At 47.7% G+C, this 16,596-nt stretch overlaps 3 protein-coding genes across 3 annotated transcripts; 1 reads left to right on the plus strand and 2 right to left on the minus strand.

Moving 5' to 3' along the window:
- Nucleotides 1–1,566: 1,566 nt before the first annotated feature.
- On the minus strand, nt 1,567–5,363 carry kat8 (K(lysine) acetyltransferase 8). The gene is made up of 11 exons (XM_053442750.1): nt 4,946–5,363; nt 4,379–4,453; nt 3,688–3,866; nt 3,549–3,602; nt 3,284–3,448; nt 3,106–3,195; nt 2,632–2,772; nt 2,371–2,464; nt 2,100–2,250; nt 1,870–2,024; nt 1,567–1,791 (listed from the first exon to the last, which is right to left on the minus strand). Exons 1-11 carry the CDS (start codon nt 5,247–5,249, stop codon nt 1,727–1,729), a joined length of 1,473 nt encoding a protein of 490 aa, XP_053298725.1. The 5' UTR covers nt 5,250–5,363; the 3' UTR covers nt 1,567–1,726.
- Nucleotides 5,364–5,965: 602 nt separating this feature from the next.
- On the minus strand, nt 5,966–10,054 carry rnf25 (ring finger protein 25). The gene is made up of 10 exons (XM_053442751.1): nt 10,002–10,054; nt 9,698–9,769; nt 8,455–8,551; nt 8,227–8,294; nt 7,928–7,997; nt 7,720–7,791; nt 7,411–7,557; nt 7,249–7,338; nt 6,962–7,099; nt 5,966–6,865 (listed from the first exon to the last, which is right to left on the minus strand). The coding sequence occupies exons 1-10, from the start codon at nt 10,016–10,018 to the stop codon at nt 6,200–6,202; spliced, it is 1,437 nt and encodes a 478-aa protein (XP_053298726.1). The 5' UTR covers nt 10,019–10,054; the 3' UTR covers nt 5,966–6,199.
- Nucleotides 10,055–10,253: 199 nt separating this feature from the next.
- On the plus strand, nt 10,254–16,088 carry anapc2 (anaphase promoting complex subunit 2). The gene is made up of 14 exons (XM_053442764.1): nt 10,254–10,665; nt 11,121–11,370; nt 11,874–12,195; nt 12,345–12,477; nt 12,607–12,826; nt 13,027–13,146; nt 13,345–13,462; nt 13,547–13,725; nt 13,809–13,950; nt 14,323–14,398; nt 14,573–14,779; nt 14,864–14,996; nt 15,175–15,416; nt 15,536–16,088. Exons 1-14 carry the CDS (start codon nt 10,567–10,569, stop codon nt 15,743–15,745), a joined length of 2,451 nt encoding a protein of 816 aa, XP_053298739.1. The 5' UTR covers nt 10,254–10,566; the 3' UTR covers nt 15,746–16,088.
- The last annotated feature ends 508 nt before the right edge of the window (nt 16,089–16,596 follow it).

The raw sequence follows: 16,596 nt of genomic DNA on the forward strand, positions 1-16,596 counted from the left end.
AACTCCAGATTAATTTCATCTTTGTTATCCAGCTTTTATTTCATATGTTGAAGAAGCTGAAGAGTCAAAAACATGTTTTTACTCAAAAATATCAACACAGACAATCAGTAGATTATTAATGGAACCTGATATCGTATAATCATGTAACACTTTTTAAAGCAAATTCAGAATCAATTATAAAAACAATCAACCAGTTTAGACTATCATCAAAAGGAGAGAAAGAAATAAAACAGAAAGAAATATAAATTAGTGGTTAAAATACTGATTTAAAGGTGATGAAGTTAGATCCGAGGTCAAGATCAGTGAAAACATTTATTAACTGTGTTTTACTCCTGAATTAAAAATAATATTCACGTGTTACAAAGAAAACTCTGTTAAACTGGAAACAGAAATGAATTCTGAGAGGAAACTCAGAAACGAAGTGCTGCTGCCCTCGTGTGGTTGTTCTGTCACTTACATCCGACCCGCTCACCTGAAGCTTCGTGTTGAACCTGGAGCTGGGACGTCTGGATGTTCATGTTTGATGCAAACATAAAGTGAAAGCTGCTGTAATAACTGAAAGAAATAAAACCACTCTCCTGTTCTCCAGCTTCAAACCTCCATCACCTCCAGTGAGAAGTCTTCTTACCTCCCAGTAGATTCTCTGCTCTGAGTTTCTGTGGTGAACAAACTTTTCAAACCATCGGGTGGAAGCTCAGCTGTCGTTAATAAACCAGTGACGGATCAGTGGTTTCATTTCTTTAAATGTTGAATAGTAGAAACATATTTGACTGACTTTTCTTACTATTCATATAGCATATGAAGCAACTATACAACTCCTCTACCTCTGTCAGAGCCACCATCACAGACCTGCACTAAACATACCTGTCTCAATTCATCATTTTATACAATAATATTGTCTTTTGCACACTCTGTCTACATATTCTTACACTCACAGTATATTATATTATCTATTGTATCGCCAAATACTTATATTTATACCCGTACTATATATCATATATTATATCATACTCTTTGTATATTCTTTGTATATATAAGTCTATATACACATATTTTATTTATACATGTGTACATGTTATTATTATATTTTACTATTATTATTATATATACTGTTGCTGCTATTATTACTATATACTGCTATTATATTGGTATAATTACTATCATATATAAATATATATTATATACTATATATACTGTACTATTTTTGATATACTGTCTAACAATAACATTACCATCATATCATCAGTACTATTACCATCATCTGCCACTGCACCTTATCTACCTATTTTATCTTGTGTTTCTGTTTTTATTCTTTCTACCGCAATATTTTATATTTTATATTTTATTCTATTGTATTGTATTTTATTGTATTCAAATGTACCGGCTGCTATGACGACTTAATTTCCCCTCGGGGATGAATAAAGTAATCTATCTATCTATCTATCTATCTATCTATCTATCTATCTATCTATCTTAATCGACTAACTTGAATCCCATTGTATGGAATATGAGTGATGGACTTGTAGAACCAGTTGTTTGAGGAGAAAGAAGAAAACAGCAGCCATGTTTGTTTTTTAACATATATTTTAAGAAAATACAGACAGATGCTACTAATAATTATATACAGAGGGTTTTATTACAGCGGGTTCGGGGGTTTGGTCGGTTGAGGAGTGGAAGGTGTCCGATGACCCGGCTCGCTGACGGACTCGGGTCCTGGATCCGTTCTTCACTTCTTCGACAACTTGACTTGTTTGTTTTTTGGAGGCGCCCACTTCAAGCACATGGTGTCGACTGTGGAAGAGACGACAGGTGTGAGACCCCCGAGGGAAGCGTCATGAAACACGGGGCTCCCTGCTCCACCAGCCTCACCTGTGATCGGGGGTTTCTTGTACTGGGCGCTCTTCAGATGCTCCTCCACCAGTTTGGGCGTCACACAGATCACGTGTTGACCTTTCCAGTACTTCACCATGTTGAGCGACTGCAGCGTGCTGATGATGTCGCTCTGCGTGATGCTGGTCATCTGGCTGTGGATCAACAGAGGGACGTGAGGATGGGGATCTGGGCCCCGGGGGAGGGGAGGACTGTGGGCGTGTTTCTACCTGAGGTCTTTGATGGACAGCGTTCCTCTGAAGTCCCTGAGGATCTCCAACAGAACCCAGGACCAGTAGCTTCGGTAGCTCAACTTCCCGAGGTCAGACAGAGGCTTCTCAGGAGAACCGACGGTGCTCTCCAGCTTAGACAGCTCATAGCCTACACACACACAGACACACACACACACAAAGAGAGATTTCTGATGATGCGTGTTGATTATAACTACATCGACCACCAGTAGCTTTGGTGCAGTTACACACGTTATGTTGCATCACTCACTGAAAGCTATGAGAAACTTCCCGTAGCCTCTGCGCTGGTACGGCGGCAGCGTGAGGATACACGCCACGTTGTTCCCGTCCGGCGACTCTTTCTCCTGGAAACAAAGAGCCAACGTTACGTCCTTTGTTTAACTGGATCTTAATGGATTCAACAACAATCTGTCGTGAACAGAGATCGATGCATTTAAATATGTTTGAATCCACTTCACAGATCAAAGTCTGGAAACGGTCCAGAGCACGGGGGGGGGGGGAGACGACTCACTTTGGAGAAGTAGCCGACTATGTGCGCTCCCTGTTTATTGACTTCAGTGAGGATGTAGAAGATAAACGGCTCCACGTCAAAATAGAGCGTCTTGTGGTCGAGAAACAGTTTCGCTAGTAGACAGAGATTCTGACAGTAGATCTGCAAACAGAGACGACAGCTGGTTAGTACGACATCATCACAAATTAAAACCTCCTGAAGTCTTTAGAAAGTGACTTCTCACTTTATAACGTCAGTAACAATCAGGAGTTTCTGTCTCAGTCTCTAGTTTCAAGTCTTCTTCAAACAGCTGATGTTCATTTAGTGAATTAAGATCATTTAGAGTCAAACAGACCATAAAGCACCGACTCATCGCTGGAATGGTCACATGACACGTGCAGACAATGAAACAGGTGTAATGTGTAGAACAATAATAACTTTATGATTTAGACGTCCCCTCATGTTAAGTTATATTCTAAGAGCAGAGGTTCTCACCTTGTGGTCTCGTCCATCCACTTCAAACACTGATATGTTGCTCCTCCGGTAGATTTCTTTTCCTGGAGGCTGCTTCCACTGACAATTGGACTGAAGAGACAAAGGTCACGGGGTCAAACATCTGCTTCACTTCCTGGTGTTAAATGTACTGATGGATGAGGATGAAACCAGCACTGACCAGGTGATGCCTGAAGGTCTTCTCATACTTCATGTATTTGAGACAGTACTCGCAGATCCACAGTTTGGGCTGTTTCCCGTAATCCTCTGGAAACGGTGAGAAGTACCAGGCATCGATCTCAAAGTTTCCAATCTGGATCTTATCCACGTATTTCACTTTAGTGATCTGTCAGAAGGAAGGAACGGTGGTGAAATAAAGTGATGATGACACAACTGAACACAGTAAGCTCCAGAACAAACACACACACAAACAGACACACACTTACCGCCTCATGCTCCTTCTCCAGTGCAGCTGTCGTTGGGTCCATCTCTGCGTACGTCTACAAAGAGAAGAAGATGAGTCACGTTCCGTCCAATCAGGAGCGCCGACAAACTCAACATGAAAGAATCACATCACACAATCACCTTCTGCACGTGGTTGATCTCATCGTGCTTCCTCTTCTGGTTGCGTGTGATCTTCCTTTCCGGCTGGTCGCCCAAGTCCCCGACTATTCCGATCTCCGTGCTCTTCCTCACCGCGTCCTTCACCGTCTTGGTGAGCGCCAGCCGGGCCTTCCCCACCCACTCGTCCAGGCGCCGGTTGACTGCAGGCAAAGAGCGGAGAGTAAGGTTCTAACCCACTCTGGTGTTAAAGTACAAACAATCTCCATCCACACAAGTGATTAAGCTGCATATCAAAAATACCCCCCCCCCCCACACACACACTAATACACCTGAACACACATGTTCACTGGTCATGTGATGTAAACAGGAAGTAGATTGTCTCTGCAGTCGGCTGCTTAGTAGCAGAAGCGTGAGAGCAGGGACGACAAAGTGGAAGTGTCACTGACAGGAAGTGTCACTGTTAGGAAGTGTTAGCCACGCTTTGTGTTGGAAGACGAGACATGTGACTGTTGAGAACCAATCAGGAAGAGAACGTGGGCGTCATCGTTAATTAAATCTCAGTTTCTGATCCAGAGGCTGGAAACTCCACCAGGCGAAACCATAGCAACAGGGATGTGCATTAGCACCGCCATTGTCGAGCAGTGTGTGTGTGTGTGTGTGTGGGGGGTGTCTGATGTATAATTGTGTGTATCAGTTGAGGTTGTGTACTTACATCCCACATAGTGAACATAGAACTCCTCTCTGCCCTCCTGCTCGTTCAGTCTGGACTGGATCACCTCAGCTGTGTCTGAGGAGGAAACATGAAGGAACCATGAAGGAACCATAAAGGAACCATGAAGGAACCATGAAGGAGCCATGAAGGAAACATGAAGGAAACATGAAGGAACCATCAGGGAAACATAAAGGAACCATGAAGGAGCCATAAAGGAAACATGAAGGAAACCTCATCAACCAGACTTCCTCAGGGTTTATTACACTCTGAGATTCAATCTAATAACTAGAGAACAACTGAACCGGGATCTGCTTCAATCCGGTGAAGATCAAAGCCACTTGGGACATTCTTCAATTCGGCAGAACTCGTCTCGCACGGAGCTGGAAGCTGCGGCTCATGTGTCCCGTGGAGCGGGAACATGGAGCCGCGGCTCGCGCGTTGTTTACAGTGTCACGTTCATCTTAATGTAACATGAAGTCCAACGAGGCTCGGATCCAACAGAACATGAGTTTGAAGCAACCAGGTATTAATCTCATGAAGTCACGTGACTGGGGTGTAGGAACTCACGCCATGTTTTATCGGCTCTTTGACATAAATACGTTTCTCCGATCTCCACCGACACTTCTTGCTCTCTGCCGCCGCAGAAGCCTCCGCCCGGCGTGTGCAGACTACTCGAGCCCCCGGCTTGCCTGCCGCGGCCGACGGCCTCCGCCTCGTCCTCCTCCCCGCCGCTGCCGTTCGAGGAGCAGGCGGCCGGGACGCTGGAGTCCAGCTCCCCCCGCTCGGGCTCCATGAGGCCGGACTCCACCTCCATCGGACACTCCGGCTCCTTGTTGTAGTTCTTGTGGAAGTCGCTGCCGCCAGTCATCATGACCCCGCAGGTTTGAACTCAACCACACAGACCTGCGCACATCCCGCTTGTCCACAGCGGACGGTCCTCAACAACACAACAGACAAGATGGCGGCGGGGAGACGCTATGCTCCTCCCCATAGCTCCTCCCACAACAGACTACACCTCCCATGAGCCTCTGCGCCGCGAGGGCATATTGCATAGATGTTTATTAACATGATTCAAGTGAAACACGTGTCATATTATATTATAACATTATAAAGTCCTCCAGGTATCACACACTGACACATGCAGGATTCAGAATGAGTTATTAATCACAACCACAGACAACAGACCAACACTGAAGTTTGATTCCCATCCTCACAAAGCTCAGACAGACTTTTTAAGTAAACCTAATTCCCACCAGGCTGTTGGTTTGGTCCCATCGACTGTAGACCAGTCTCTCTAGGCCGTGTTATGTTCAGTTAGAGATCCTGTACTTGACACCACAGAGTAATATTAACTGTTTTATAAGTAGAAGTACTGTCATAATGTACTGTCCTAAGTGAAAAGATATAAACTGGGACAGGCCTCATGCGGCTCTCGCCTCAGTCTGTGTATTGTTTTGAACATCTTCTATAAATAAAAAATGTTTATTTTACTCAGTTTATTTTCAAATGTCAAAACAACCTGAAGAGAAATATGTTTCAACCTGAACCGTATCCTGACGATGAGATAAAAGACACAGTGACACTGTCATCCAGACAAAATTTAATTTGTGTTTCTCTCAATTCATATTGCATCACAACCAGAGACAACAGCCATCTGACCTCAGTGTGCGGGTCAGGGCCAATCAGAGACCAGGGAGCGGGCGGCGTCCTGGAGGAGTGGACACTACAGAGAACGTTGTTTCTGCTGCAGGGCTTTAACTGATGCAAACTCATCGTGGAGGCACATTTACATTTGTTCATCGGCCCTCCTGTCGCCCTTTGTCATAGCACCTCCTCTCTCTCCACCACCCTCTGTTGGAACCCACTGCCCTGACCCCGCTGGGGCGCAGCTCCTCTGCTGTGGAGGTTATTGCCCCCTCCCCTGCTTCTTGGAGTTCGCCCCTCCCAGTGGTATCGACCAGGCCCGGGCCCCCCGCTGTGTGGGACAGATCGGGGAGGACCCCTCCTCCTTCCACGATGACCACGGCCGCCCGCAGAGTCTGCTGCATATTTTGAGGATTCATTTTCCGAACCGGACTTGCACCCTGGGTGAACGTCCAGAGGAACGAGTGTCTCTTGCTCAGCGGGGACGTCCCTGCTCATCTTCAGCTTACACGATTCTGCGTTTACTTGCATGTGATAGCTGAGACTCCCCTGAGCTGGAGCTTTGATGGGTCCTTCAGTGCAGTCTGAGGACAGAGAGAGTTTGTCCAGCTGCTCTGTGACGGGGGCAGCTCGGCCGTGCTGAGGCCTGAACCGGCCTCCTCTCCTTGGGGCCCGAAAGTGGTTATGACGCCTCTGGCCCTGACCGCTGCCTCTGCAGTGGGACAGTCCAGGATCGAACTGATCCACTCTGAATCCAGTCTCCTCAGGTGACACAGTAGAGGCAGACGGAGCCAGAGAGCCAGGGGAGACATCTACGTCCAGGTTTCCATTTTCAGACGGAGCCTGTTGTAAAATAACATCATGTAGACTCAGTCTAAATAAAGCAGCTTTGTACTGATGGTCTAAAATGACACCATGTTTGCTGTGATCCACACTCACCTCATTGATATGGATCAGAAAGCGATTTGATTCCTCCTCTGGGTCGATGATTCCTCCTTTAGATCTCTGCTTCTCCAGAAGCTTCTGCAGTCTGACCCACTTCTTTTGAAAATTTGACCCAATCGCAGCTTCGTCCAGCTGGGTGAACACAACACATCATACTTTAACTGTTGAGGTTGAACGTTCCTCCTGGACCTCAGAAGGTGCCTCACAGTGAGGGCAGTTAGTGAAGCCAGACACTGACATGATGGAGGGATTATTTAACGCACGTTACGAGTCGGTCTCACCTCGGGCAGCTGTGGCGCAGCAGACGACAGAAGCTGAGCAACATCATACGCCAGAGGTTCTCTGCACACCGGACACACCACAGCCAGCTCCTGTAAGAGGACGTTAAGTAAGTATCCAGGATTTCATTGATCCGTTATTCATCTGTGAAACTCATTTCAAACCTGATAGTCTGTCCTCTCCCTGGTCTTATCCTCCTTTAACTCCCTCTCCCTCTGGCGGAGCTCCTTCTCAGAGTGGCTGGCGTAGCGCCCGAGGCAGTGGGAGTGGAAGTAGTGGTAGCAGCTCGTCTTGGTGAACGTCTCTCCCTCCTGTAAACAGAAGCATGAGTGGGTTTGATTACATTCTGTGTCTATGTCCATTTGGTGAATGGAAGCTCACTCAATATTCCTTTTGTAAAAACGATCACATCTGTATCGGGGTCTATGTTTGACAGTTTGATGGGAAACGATGTGGAAACACAAACAACAAACCTTAAATCCATAAAGACAAATGACACAGTTCCCATGAGGAATATTACTCTCAGTCAGGATTTCTTTTGCTTTCTGAAGAAGAGAAAAGACATAGAGAGACTTTAAAAACAAAACAACTAGTAAATACTCTAAAATAATTCCACAGATTATCATCCACTGAAATAATCCTGATTTCTTAAAGTTAAATGAGAAGAGGATATATAGTGACCTCAATGAGCTGATACAACACTGGTGAGCCCAGACTGGACTGAGCCTCCAACTGAAGACACTTCTGGACACTAAGAGAAAAGATGAGCTGTAAACAACAACACGGATCTTTACACAGCAGAATTTATACGTCATGTCCCGCCTCCTGTTGCTCTACAGGCTCCGCCCCTTGCCTAGATGTTCCCCACGTGTTCCGATTTGAAAGAGTCGGACCCAACAACCTGCTGCTGCTTCACAAACACTAACTCATATCTGAAACCAGCTGCAGAGTCGGATCTGTCTGAAGCTTCAGGTCGTTACCTGCTGAGCTTGTCATCAGAAAGTCCCCGAGGGTTATGAATGGAGATGTCTGGAGAAGACGAAGGATACTAGAAAAAGAAAGAGAGAAAGATATTCAAACTTAATGTTCATCCGCATTACAAATAAAAATAATGATTAAAACAAACAGATATTTTACCACCTTCTCTCTAATGATGTGATACAGAATGATTATTATTTTAAACCAGGATCAGAGAATGGACAGGCTACCTGCTGATCCAGCGTCAAGGTCAGAGTGAGACGGACAAACTGAGAGACGGAGTCCTCCGCTGTGGACGGGTACAGAACCAGACTCACCTCCCAGCCCCTGAGGACAGGAAACACAGCAGCCACAGAAACACTGGAGGTTTAATTCAAGACAAAAACAACACTCTGTGCCAATAAAATCTATATTATAAATATACACATTGTATGAATTGATTAAATATAGGCATTTTATTTTATCTCTTGAAATCTTATTTTCACTGAAGCTTTTACTTGTTTTTAGCCATTATTATATTTATTGTATCATTATAATGATATTAGAATTCAAATGAGGGTTTGTCTGTTTTTCTTAGTGTCTGTCTCACTGGTTGTGTGTCTCTCTAACTGATTGTGTGTCTCTTTCACTGTCTGTGTGTCTGTCTCACTGGTTGTGTGTCTGTCTCACTGGTTGTGTGTCTCTTTCACTGTCTGTGTGTGTGTGTCTGTCTCACTGGTTGTGTGTCTGTCTCACTGGTTGTGTGTCTGTCTCACTGTCTGTGTGTCTGTCTCACTGTCTGTGTGTCTGTCTCACTGTCTGTGTGTCTGTCTCACTGCCTCTGTGTCTCTCTTCACTTGTTGTGTGTCTGCCTCACTGGGTGTGTGTCTGCCTCACTGGTTGTGTGTCTCTCTAACTGATTGTGTGTCTCTTTCACTGTCTGTGTGTCTGTCTCACTGGTTGTGTGTCTGTCTCACTGGCTGTGTCTCTGTCTCACTGCCTGTGTGTCTGTCTCACTGCCTCTGTGTCTCTCTTCACTTGTTGTGTGTCTGCCTCACTGGGTGTGTGTCTGCCTCACTGGTTGTGTCTCTGTCTAACTGGTTGTGTCTCTGTCTAACTGGTTGTGTCTGCCTCATTGGTTGTGTGTCTGTCTCACTGCCTGTGTGTCTGTCTCACTGCCTGTGTGTCTCTCTTCACTTGTTGTGTGTCTGCCTCACTGGGTGTGTGTCTGCCTCACTGGGTGTGTGTCTGCCTCACTGGTTGTGTCTCTGTCTAACTGGTTGTGTCTGCCTCCCTGGTTGTGTGTCTGTCTCACTGCCTGTGTGTCTGTCTCACTGCCTGTGTGTCTGTCTCACTGCCTGTGTGTCTCTCTTCACTTGTTGTGTGTCTGCCTCACTGGGTGTGTGTCTGCCTCACTGGTTGTGTCTCTGTCTAACTGGTTGTGTCTGCCTCCCTGGTTGTGTGTCTGTCCCACTGCCTGTGTGTCTGTCTCACCCGTCGTGTCTCCTGTCCACCTGCAGCTCTTCCAGGTAGATCGACTGCAGCACCTCGATCTCAGAAGAAACACTGCGGAGAACAACACGCTTCGTTGTTAACGGCTTTCACACAGGACACATTACGCTAACGTTAGCATGTTAGCTAAAGCCTGCTGATTAGCGTCATCAGAGCCTGCGACACGTGGTCAGAGTTTAACGTGAAACAATGAGCGACTGTGAAACTGAAGAAAACAAAGACGAACGAGTCGCGACACGGAGGAAAGTGTGAGAAGAGAAAAGAGACAGAATGTCAACAAACTCACTCGCACTCCGCTGCCATGATGGTGACGTTCTGGTAGGAGCCGCTGGGGGAGCTGCTGGTATACAGTAGGCCGGAAGTGGCTTTCTATTCCAATTTATTACAAATACACACAATTTAAGTGATACTTACCTAAAACAACAAATACAATAAGACCATCAGCAAGAGGCAAAATATGAATATGATCAAATGTGAATAAAAATGTTACGAATACATTTTTTTTGTCTGCGAACATAATCCAATACCACGGGAGTGACTGTAGAGGGCGCGTCTGAGCAGAGACGTGCAGGAGAACTCACCTAAAGAAGAAGAAGAAGAAGAAGAAGAAGAAGAAGACATCATGTGTCGTTACCAGATTCTTTATAAAAAGTTACTTTACTTTATTTCCATAACACCAGTGACACGAGCTGCTATTATTAATTATTATTTATAGACGTTAATACAAAAAATGCCTCCCTGCAGATGAACGTGAGTGACGTCATAACGACTCGACGCTCACGTTAGCTTAGCTCGTTGTTTGTGGAGGATAAAGTGAGTCGAGCTGTTGATAGAGAGACAGAGTGGAGCCGATGGAGGACAGTGTGATGGAGTCGGACCCGGCGGAGGTCTCTGCCCCGGCTCCTCTTCACGGGGTCGCGGACGCGTGGGAGAGTGTCACTGCAGCGCTGGTGAGTTTCTCACCGGAACCAGAAGCAGCCGAGCTCCCCTCACGTTTCTCCTGATTTAATGTTTCCTCCCGTGTGACAGCGGCTCACGCGCACACGCACATGATTCAGGACCGTTCACCGGTCAGTCGAGTTATCCGGCTCGGTTCGGGATGTGTGATTCTGTGTGTTTCTCTTGGTTTACCTGTGTTTCATGAGGTTCTGTCAGAAGTCAATGTTTACTATCATCACCTCAGTGAAGGTGGTTCTGAGCAGATTCCTCCTGGAAACCAGGTTCAGCTCGATGAAGCTCCAACATTCAGTTGAATCAACTCCAACTTACAGTTTGTTTATTAATACATAATACATACTGACCTAACTATATGAGCTAGTTACTACCTCCCTACTTACATACCTCCCTGAGGCGGTGCACTGTGTGTGGTGTCGGGTCAGAATCCCTGATCTCTGGTTATCTTCAGGTGTCCCCTGGCGGCTCGGGGCCGGAGCCGGGCCTCTCGGACTCTCTGGCCCTGCTCTGTGCTCATGGGCTGGGGCGGCTGCTGGGCGGCTGGCTGCTGGAGACTCTGCAGATGCGTTTGTCGTCGTCTGTGGTTCCTGAGTTCTGGTCCGGACTCAAGCAGCCAGAGAACGAGCTGGAGGAAAGAGACCGGGCCTGGGTTCTCCTCACCGTCTTCCGGACGCTGCTGGACCGGCTGGAGCCGTTCCTGGGTAAGGAGAGGAAACATGAGAAAGAAGAAGGTCACTTAGCAGAGCTCAAACCTCCACCAAGGCCCAACGGCCCCTTTAAGTTCAACCAAGCTGTTCACACAGACACACACACACACACACACACACACACACACACACACACACACACACACACACACACACACACACACACACACACACACACACACAGACACACACACACACACACACATCAGGATCCCTGAACTCACAAATCAGGGACAATGTTGAAAACCTCTTTTCACTCAATTTTAAATAAAGTGAGAACAAATTCCAGGACCCGAACATGTAACGAGCTCTTCTCTGACTCAAACCACATCCGTCCACCAAGCTACTGGAAATCTTTTATTTTATTTTTTCGAGTAATCTTTTTTACAAATAAACAAACGGACTGGGTGAAAACGCACCCCCCCCCCGCCCCCCGGATGAGGTAAATATCACTGGGGCCGCAGCAGAATTCAAACCGCCCCTCTTCTCCCTCTCAGGTGGTCTGGAGCGGCTGGGGATGTGGCAGGAAGAGGGTCGTGGTGGTCTCTGTGGCCCGGGGCCCAGGGGCCTCCAGGAGCGGGCCTTCACCATCATCAGGGCCCTCCTCCTCTTCTCCCCATCACCTGTGCTCCAGGAGCGAGTGCTGGAGTTTTACAGCCGGACGTTCTCAGTCTACATGAACCAGGAGGGGGTGGGGGAGGAAGGGGCCGAGGCTCCTGAGGTCCCAGAGGGGGGGGTCTGCCGTGGCTGTGGGGTCCCATCACAGCAGTGCTGGTGCCAGGAGGCTCTGGATCAACTGAAGGAGCTCAGCCACATTCTGTGAGTCCTCACTTTGTCTCGTATTCATCCAAGAAGCATGTTTCGACTTTTGTGTCTCCAGGAGGAGTGAAATCAAACACTGGTGCAGTGTATGTGTGTTTTAAGCATGTGTCTAACATACATGACGAGTTGCACATGTGTGGTTTCAGTTCCAAACTGCAGCTGCTGGAGTGGGTCAGCTCAGAGGCCGTCACCTCCATCCTCCACAAGCTCATCGAGCAGCGGATGGAGCAGCACTGCCGCGGCGAGTACGAGTGTTCGTTCCTGCTCGAGTTCCAGGAGGTAAAACCGAGTGTTGACATTAACGAGCTGCTCCTCAGCTCCTCAGCTCCTCAGCTCCTCAGCTCCTCAGCTCCTCAGCTCCTCAGCTCCTGGTTTCACTCTACATTTGTTCATTTGTCGTCTGAGCAGTGGCTGGAGCTGGTGCTGGGCTGGCTGAGCAAAGTGTTCGCAAGCAAGGCGGACGCCGACGGTACGACTCCCAGCATCCCCTGCACACCCAGCGCTCCCAGTGCCCAGGCCGGGCAGCCAGGCAGCTCCATCCTGAAGCAGTGGAGATGCCACATGCACCAGTTCTTCTGCAGGATCTACGTCAACATGAGGATCGAGGAGCTCTTCAGCATCATCAGAGGTCAAAGCTTTACGTCTCAGTTCACCTTTTAAACTTCAGTTTTTTAAATATGTGTGAGTTAAAAACAAGTGAAATCATCTGCAGTCAAGAGCAGAAATGTTTCTGTTGAAGAGTTTTTAACATTTATAAACTCCTTGATATTACTCATACTTGCAGTTTCAAGGTTTCTCATGTTTATTATCATATTTCCCGTCTCACAGATTTCCCAGAATCCAAAGCTGCCATCGAGGACTTGAAGTTCTGTCTGGAAAGGACGAACCAGAGACAGCAGCTGCTCACCTCTTTAAAATCAGCTTTTGAGAGTCGTTTGCTGCACCCAGGTCAGTTCTCTGTGTTGTGCACGTTTCTGCTTCGACACCAGTTCAATGAACAAGACGCTTCTGTTTTTGTACTTCTCATGAAATGTCTGTTTTTTGAAGGTACCACGTTTTCACAGAGACAAGAAACCAGAAGCTGTTTTAAAATCCTTTGAATATAAAGTTTATTTTGAGTTTCTGTCTTTGTCCCACCGTCCTCAGGCGTCCACACATCTGACATCCTCACAGTTTACATCTCAGCCATCAAGGCGCTGAGGGAGCTGGACCCGTCCATGGTCATCCTGCAGGTTGCCTGCCAACCAATCCGCAAATACCTCAGGTGAGTCTCTTCAGACTATTTACATACATGCATCATATGTATGAGAGTTTCTCCACGTGGTCAAAGCTCCTGTGCTGGTTTCAGGACTCGGGAGGACACGGTGAGGCAGATCGTAGCCGGACTCACCGGGGACGCAGAGGGCTGCACCGACCTGGCGTCAGAGCTGTCCAGAGGAGACCCGGTGACTCTGGAGATGCAGGACAGTGACGAGGAAGGCACCGAACCAGAGGACTGGACTCCGGACCCCACGGACGCTGTTCCAGGTCAGTGAACGCGTCATGTCTGTAACTCCTTGACTCCTCCGGCTGCGTTGAATGACCTCAAACTTTTTTTGGACCTTTTTCAGATAAAATGGGTTCAAAGCGTCGCTCGTCGGACATCATCAGCCTCCTGGTCAGCATCTACGGCAGCAAGGACATCTTCATAGACGAGTACCGAGCCGTGCTGGCCGACCGGCTGCTGCACCAGCTCAATTACAACACTGCCAGGTGTGAACTCACAGGTCCTCTCCTCTGACCTTCTTACACCATCACACACACACACACACACACACACACACATGTGAGCACACACATCAGTGACAGAAGGATGTTGGCCTGGAGTCAATTTACACATGTGGATCAATGAAGTTTGGAGTATTTCGTGCCATGTTGCTGAGAGGATGAGGTTCATGTAGAACATGGAGCCTTTAACAAGCCTGTAAGATGAGATGATCCTTTAGAGTCCCACAGTGATGATGTAGCAGCATCACAGGAGCAGGAAGAAGATCGACGTCACTGACCCGTTCATCACCAACAGACAGACGACTCGTCCTGATGTCATTTCTCCATCATACATGAAGTTGTGTTTTGTGTCTTCAGGGAGATTCGTAACGTGGAGCTGCTGAAGCTCCGGTTCGGAGAGTCTCACATGCATTACTGTGAGGTCATGTTGAAGGTAAAGACCTGGACGCTCTCATCATTTCACTTTCAAAAGAAAAAGAATAAGTCATTTCCTCAGCATGGTCAAGGACAGAGAAGATTTATTAAGCTGATGTATTTTAAAATGTAAGGATTGTGTGTTTGATCAGTTTAAAGGAAAGTGGGTACACATTCCTCTCCTCTGTTCCAGGACATGGCCGACTCTCGCAGGATCAACAGTAACATCCGGGAGGAGGAGTCGAGGCTCGGCGAGGAGGAGGAGCAGCCGCCGCTGTCCCTGTCGTCCATCATCCTGTCCTCCGAGTTCTGGCCTCCGCTGAAGGAGGAGAAGCTGGAGCTGCCGCCGGTCGTCTGCCAGGCCATGGAGGCCTACACCCACCGCTACGAGAAGCTCAAGGTGGAGCCCCCCCGCTGCTTCCTGACCAGTGGCTGGTTGTTCTGTTGGGTTTTAATATCACTGAACACTTGGTCTTCGTTTCAGGCCATGAGGACGCTGAGCTGGAAGCCTCATCTGGGCTCGGTCACTCTGGACGTGGAGCTGGAGGATCGAACCCTCACCAACCTCACCGTGTCTCCCATCCACGCCGCCATCATCCTGCACTTCCAGGAGAAGAGTACGAACCCTCTCCTCAAAACAGATTTCAAATAGTGTTGTTCTCCAGACTCAGTTACTGTGACGTGACAGAAGGAGGTGAACTGAGAGCTGAGGCCACATCTCCTGTCTCCTCGTGTGGACCTGCTCTCAGCCGAGCTCCTGAAACCTGATCATGTCCTGTGTGTGTTGTCCATCAGGCTCGTGGACGCTGGAGGAGCTGAGCGTGAAGCTGGGCGCCCCGAGGGAGCTGGTGCACAGGAAGATCGCTCTGTGGCAGCAGCACGGCGTGCTGAGGGAGGAGGCGGCCGGGCGCTACTACGTGGTGGAGACGGGCTCGTCCAAAGAGAAGATGGAGAGAGGAGTGATGCTGATCGACAGCGACGAGGAGAGAGACTCCAACACCACGACCCAGTCCGAGCAGAGGGAGGAGAAGCTGCAGGTACAGGCGCACACACACACACACACACAGACACACACAGACACACACACACAGACACACACAGTTAACAGGATGATAAACTTTAACCTCTCCCTCTCTCACCCTCTCCCTCCCTCCAGCTGTTCTGGGCCTACATCCAGGCCATGCTGACCAACCTGGACAGTATGACACTGGACCGGATCCACTCCATGCTCCGGATGTTCGTGGCCACGGGGCCTGTGGTCACTGAGATGGACGTGAACGAGCTGGAGGCCTTCCTGCAGAGGAAGGTCCGCGAGCATCAGCTGATGGTCTCTGCCGGCGTTTACAGACTCCCCAAATCCAACTGAGGGGGAGGAGCCACCGTCCGAGTGGGACGCTGCATTCAGGTGTCCTCAGAAACGTCTGGAATCCACAGATATCAGTTCCCATAAAGTTACTGTTTGTTCCGCAGACGGGTTCTGAGCCTCAGTCTGAAAGAAGCTGAGACATTTTAACATTCCAGAGAGAAACTCCTTCTGCTCAAACTGGATTTCAATGTGATGTGAAGGCTCTTCCTCTGAAGATTGGTTTTCAAAATAAAAGCACTTCCACCCTCCTCAGCGTCCAGATGTTGATGCTGCAGCTGGAGATGACGTAGGTCAGGTCGTTTTGAACATTCTTGTGATTTAAATATAAAATCTCTGTCTTGTCTCCTGTGGGTTTGAATGTTTTTGTCCAGCTGCAGATCTTTACACTTTCTTCAAACGTTCTCTGACCTGGATGGGTTTCTCTTAACAGTGAATGTAATGAATTACATTTATACTCAAATAAGAACTAACTGTAGCGGAGAATGAATTGAGGAACTTTTCTTTAACATTTTATAGAGAAAGGTACCAGACAACTGGAATACTTCAGATTTCAGAAGGATCAGAAACAATCAAGCAACGTGTCAGAGCCTCTAGTTGATGGAGTTTCTTCAGTGAGTTGTTCCTGTTTGTGCTTTAAAGTTCAGGATCTATATCCAACAGTTTTTAATCCTGCTGGGCACAAGTCAAAGCAGAACATCTACAGGTCTGAGAGGAAATACTTTAGGAGCTTGAACAAAAATCAGGGTTTTATGTTTAAAGACCATCGAACAGTTGAGCGTCACTCTTCAGCTGGTTGTGTCTGTGACTGTCAGTTGTTCTCTCAGGAGATGGAACCCACTCACCAGAGTTAC

Source organism: Pleuronectes platessa, chromosome 16, assembly GCF_947347685.1.
Source record: "Pleuronectes platessa chromosome 16, fPlePla1.1, whole genome shotgun sequence".
Lineage (NCBI taxonomy): Eukaryota > Metazoa > Chordata > Actinopteri > Pleuronectiformes > Pleuronectidae > Pleuronectes > Pleuronectes platessa.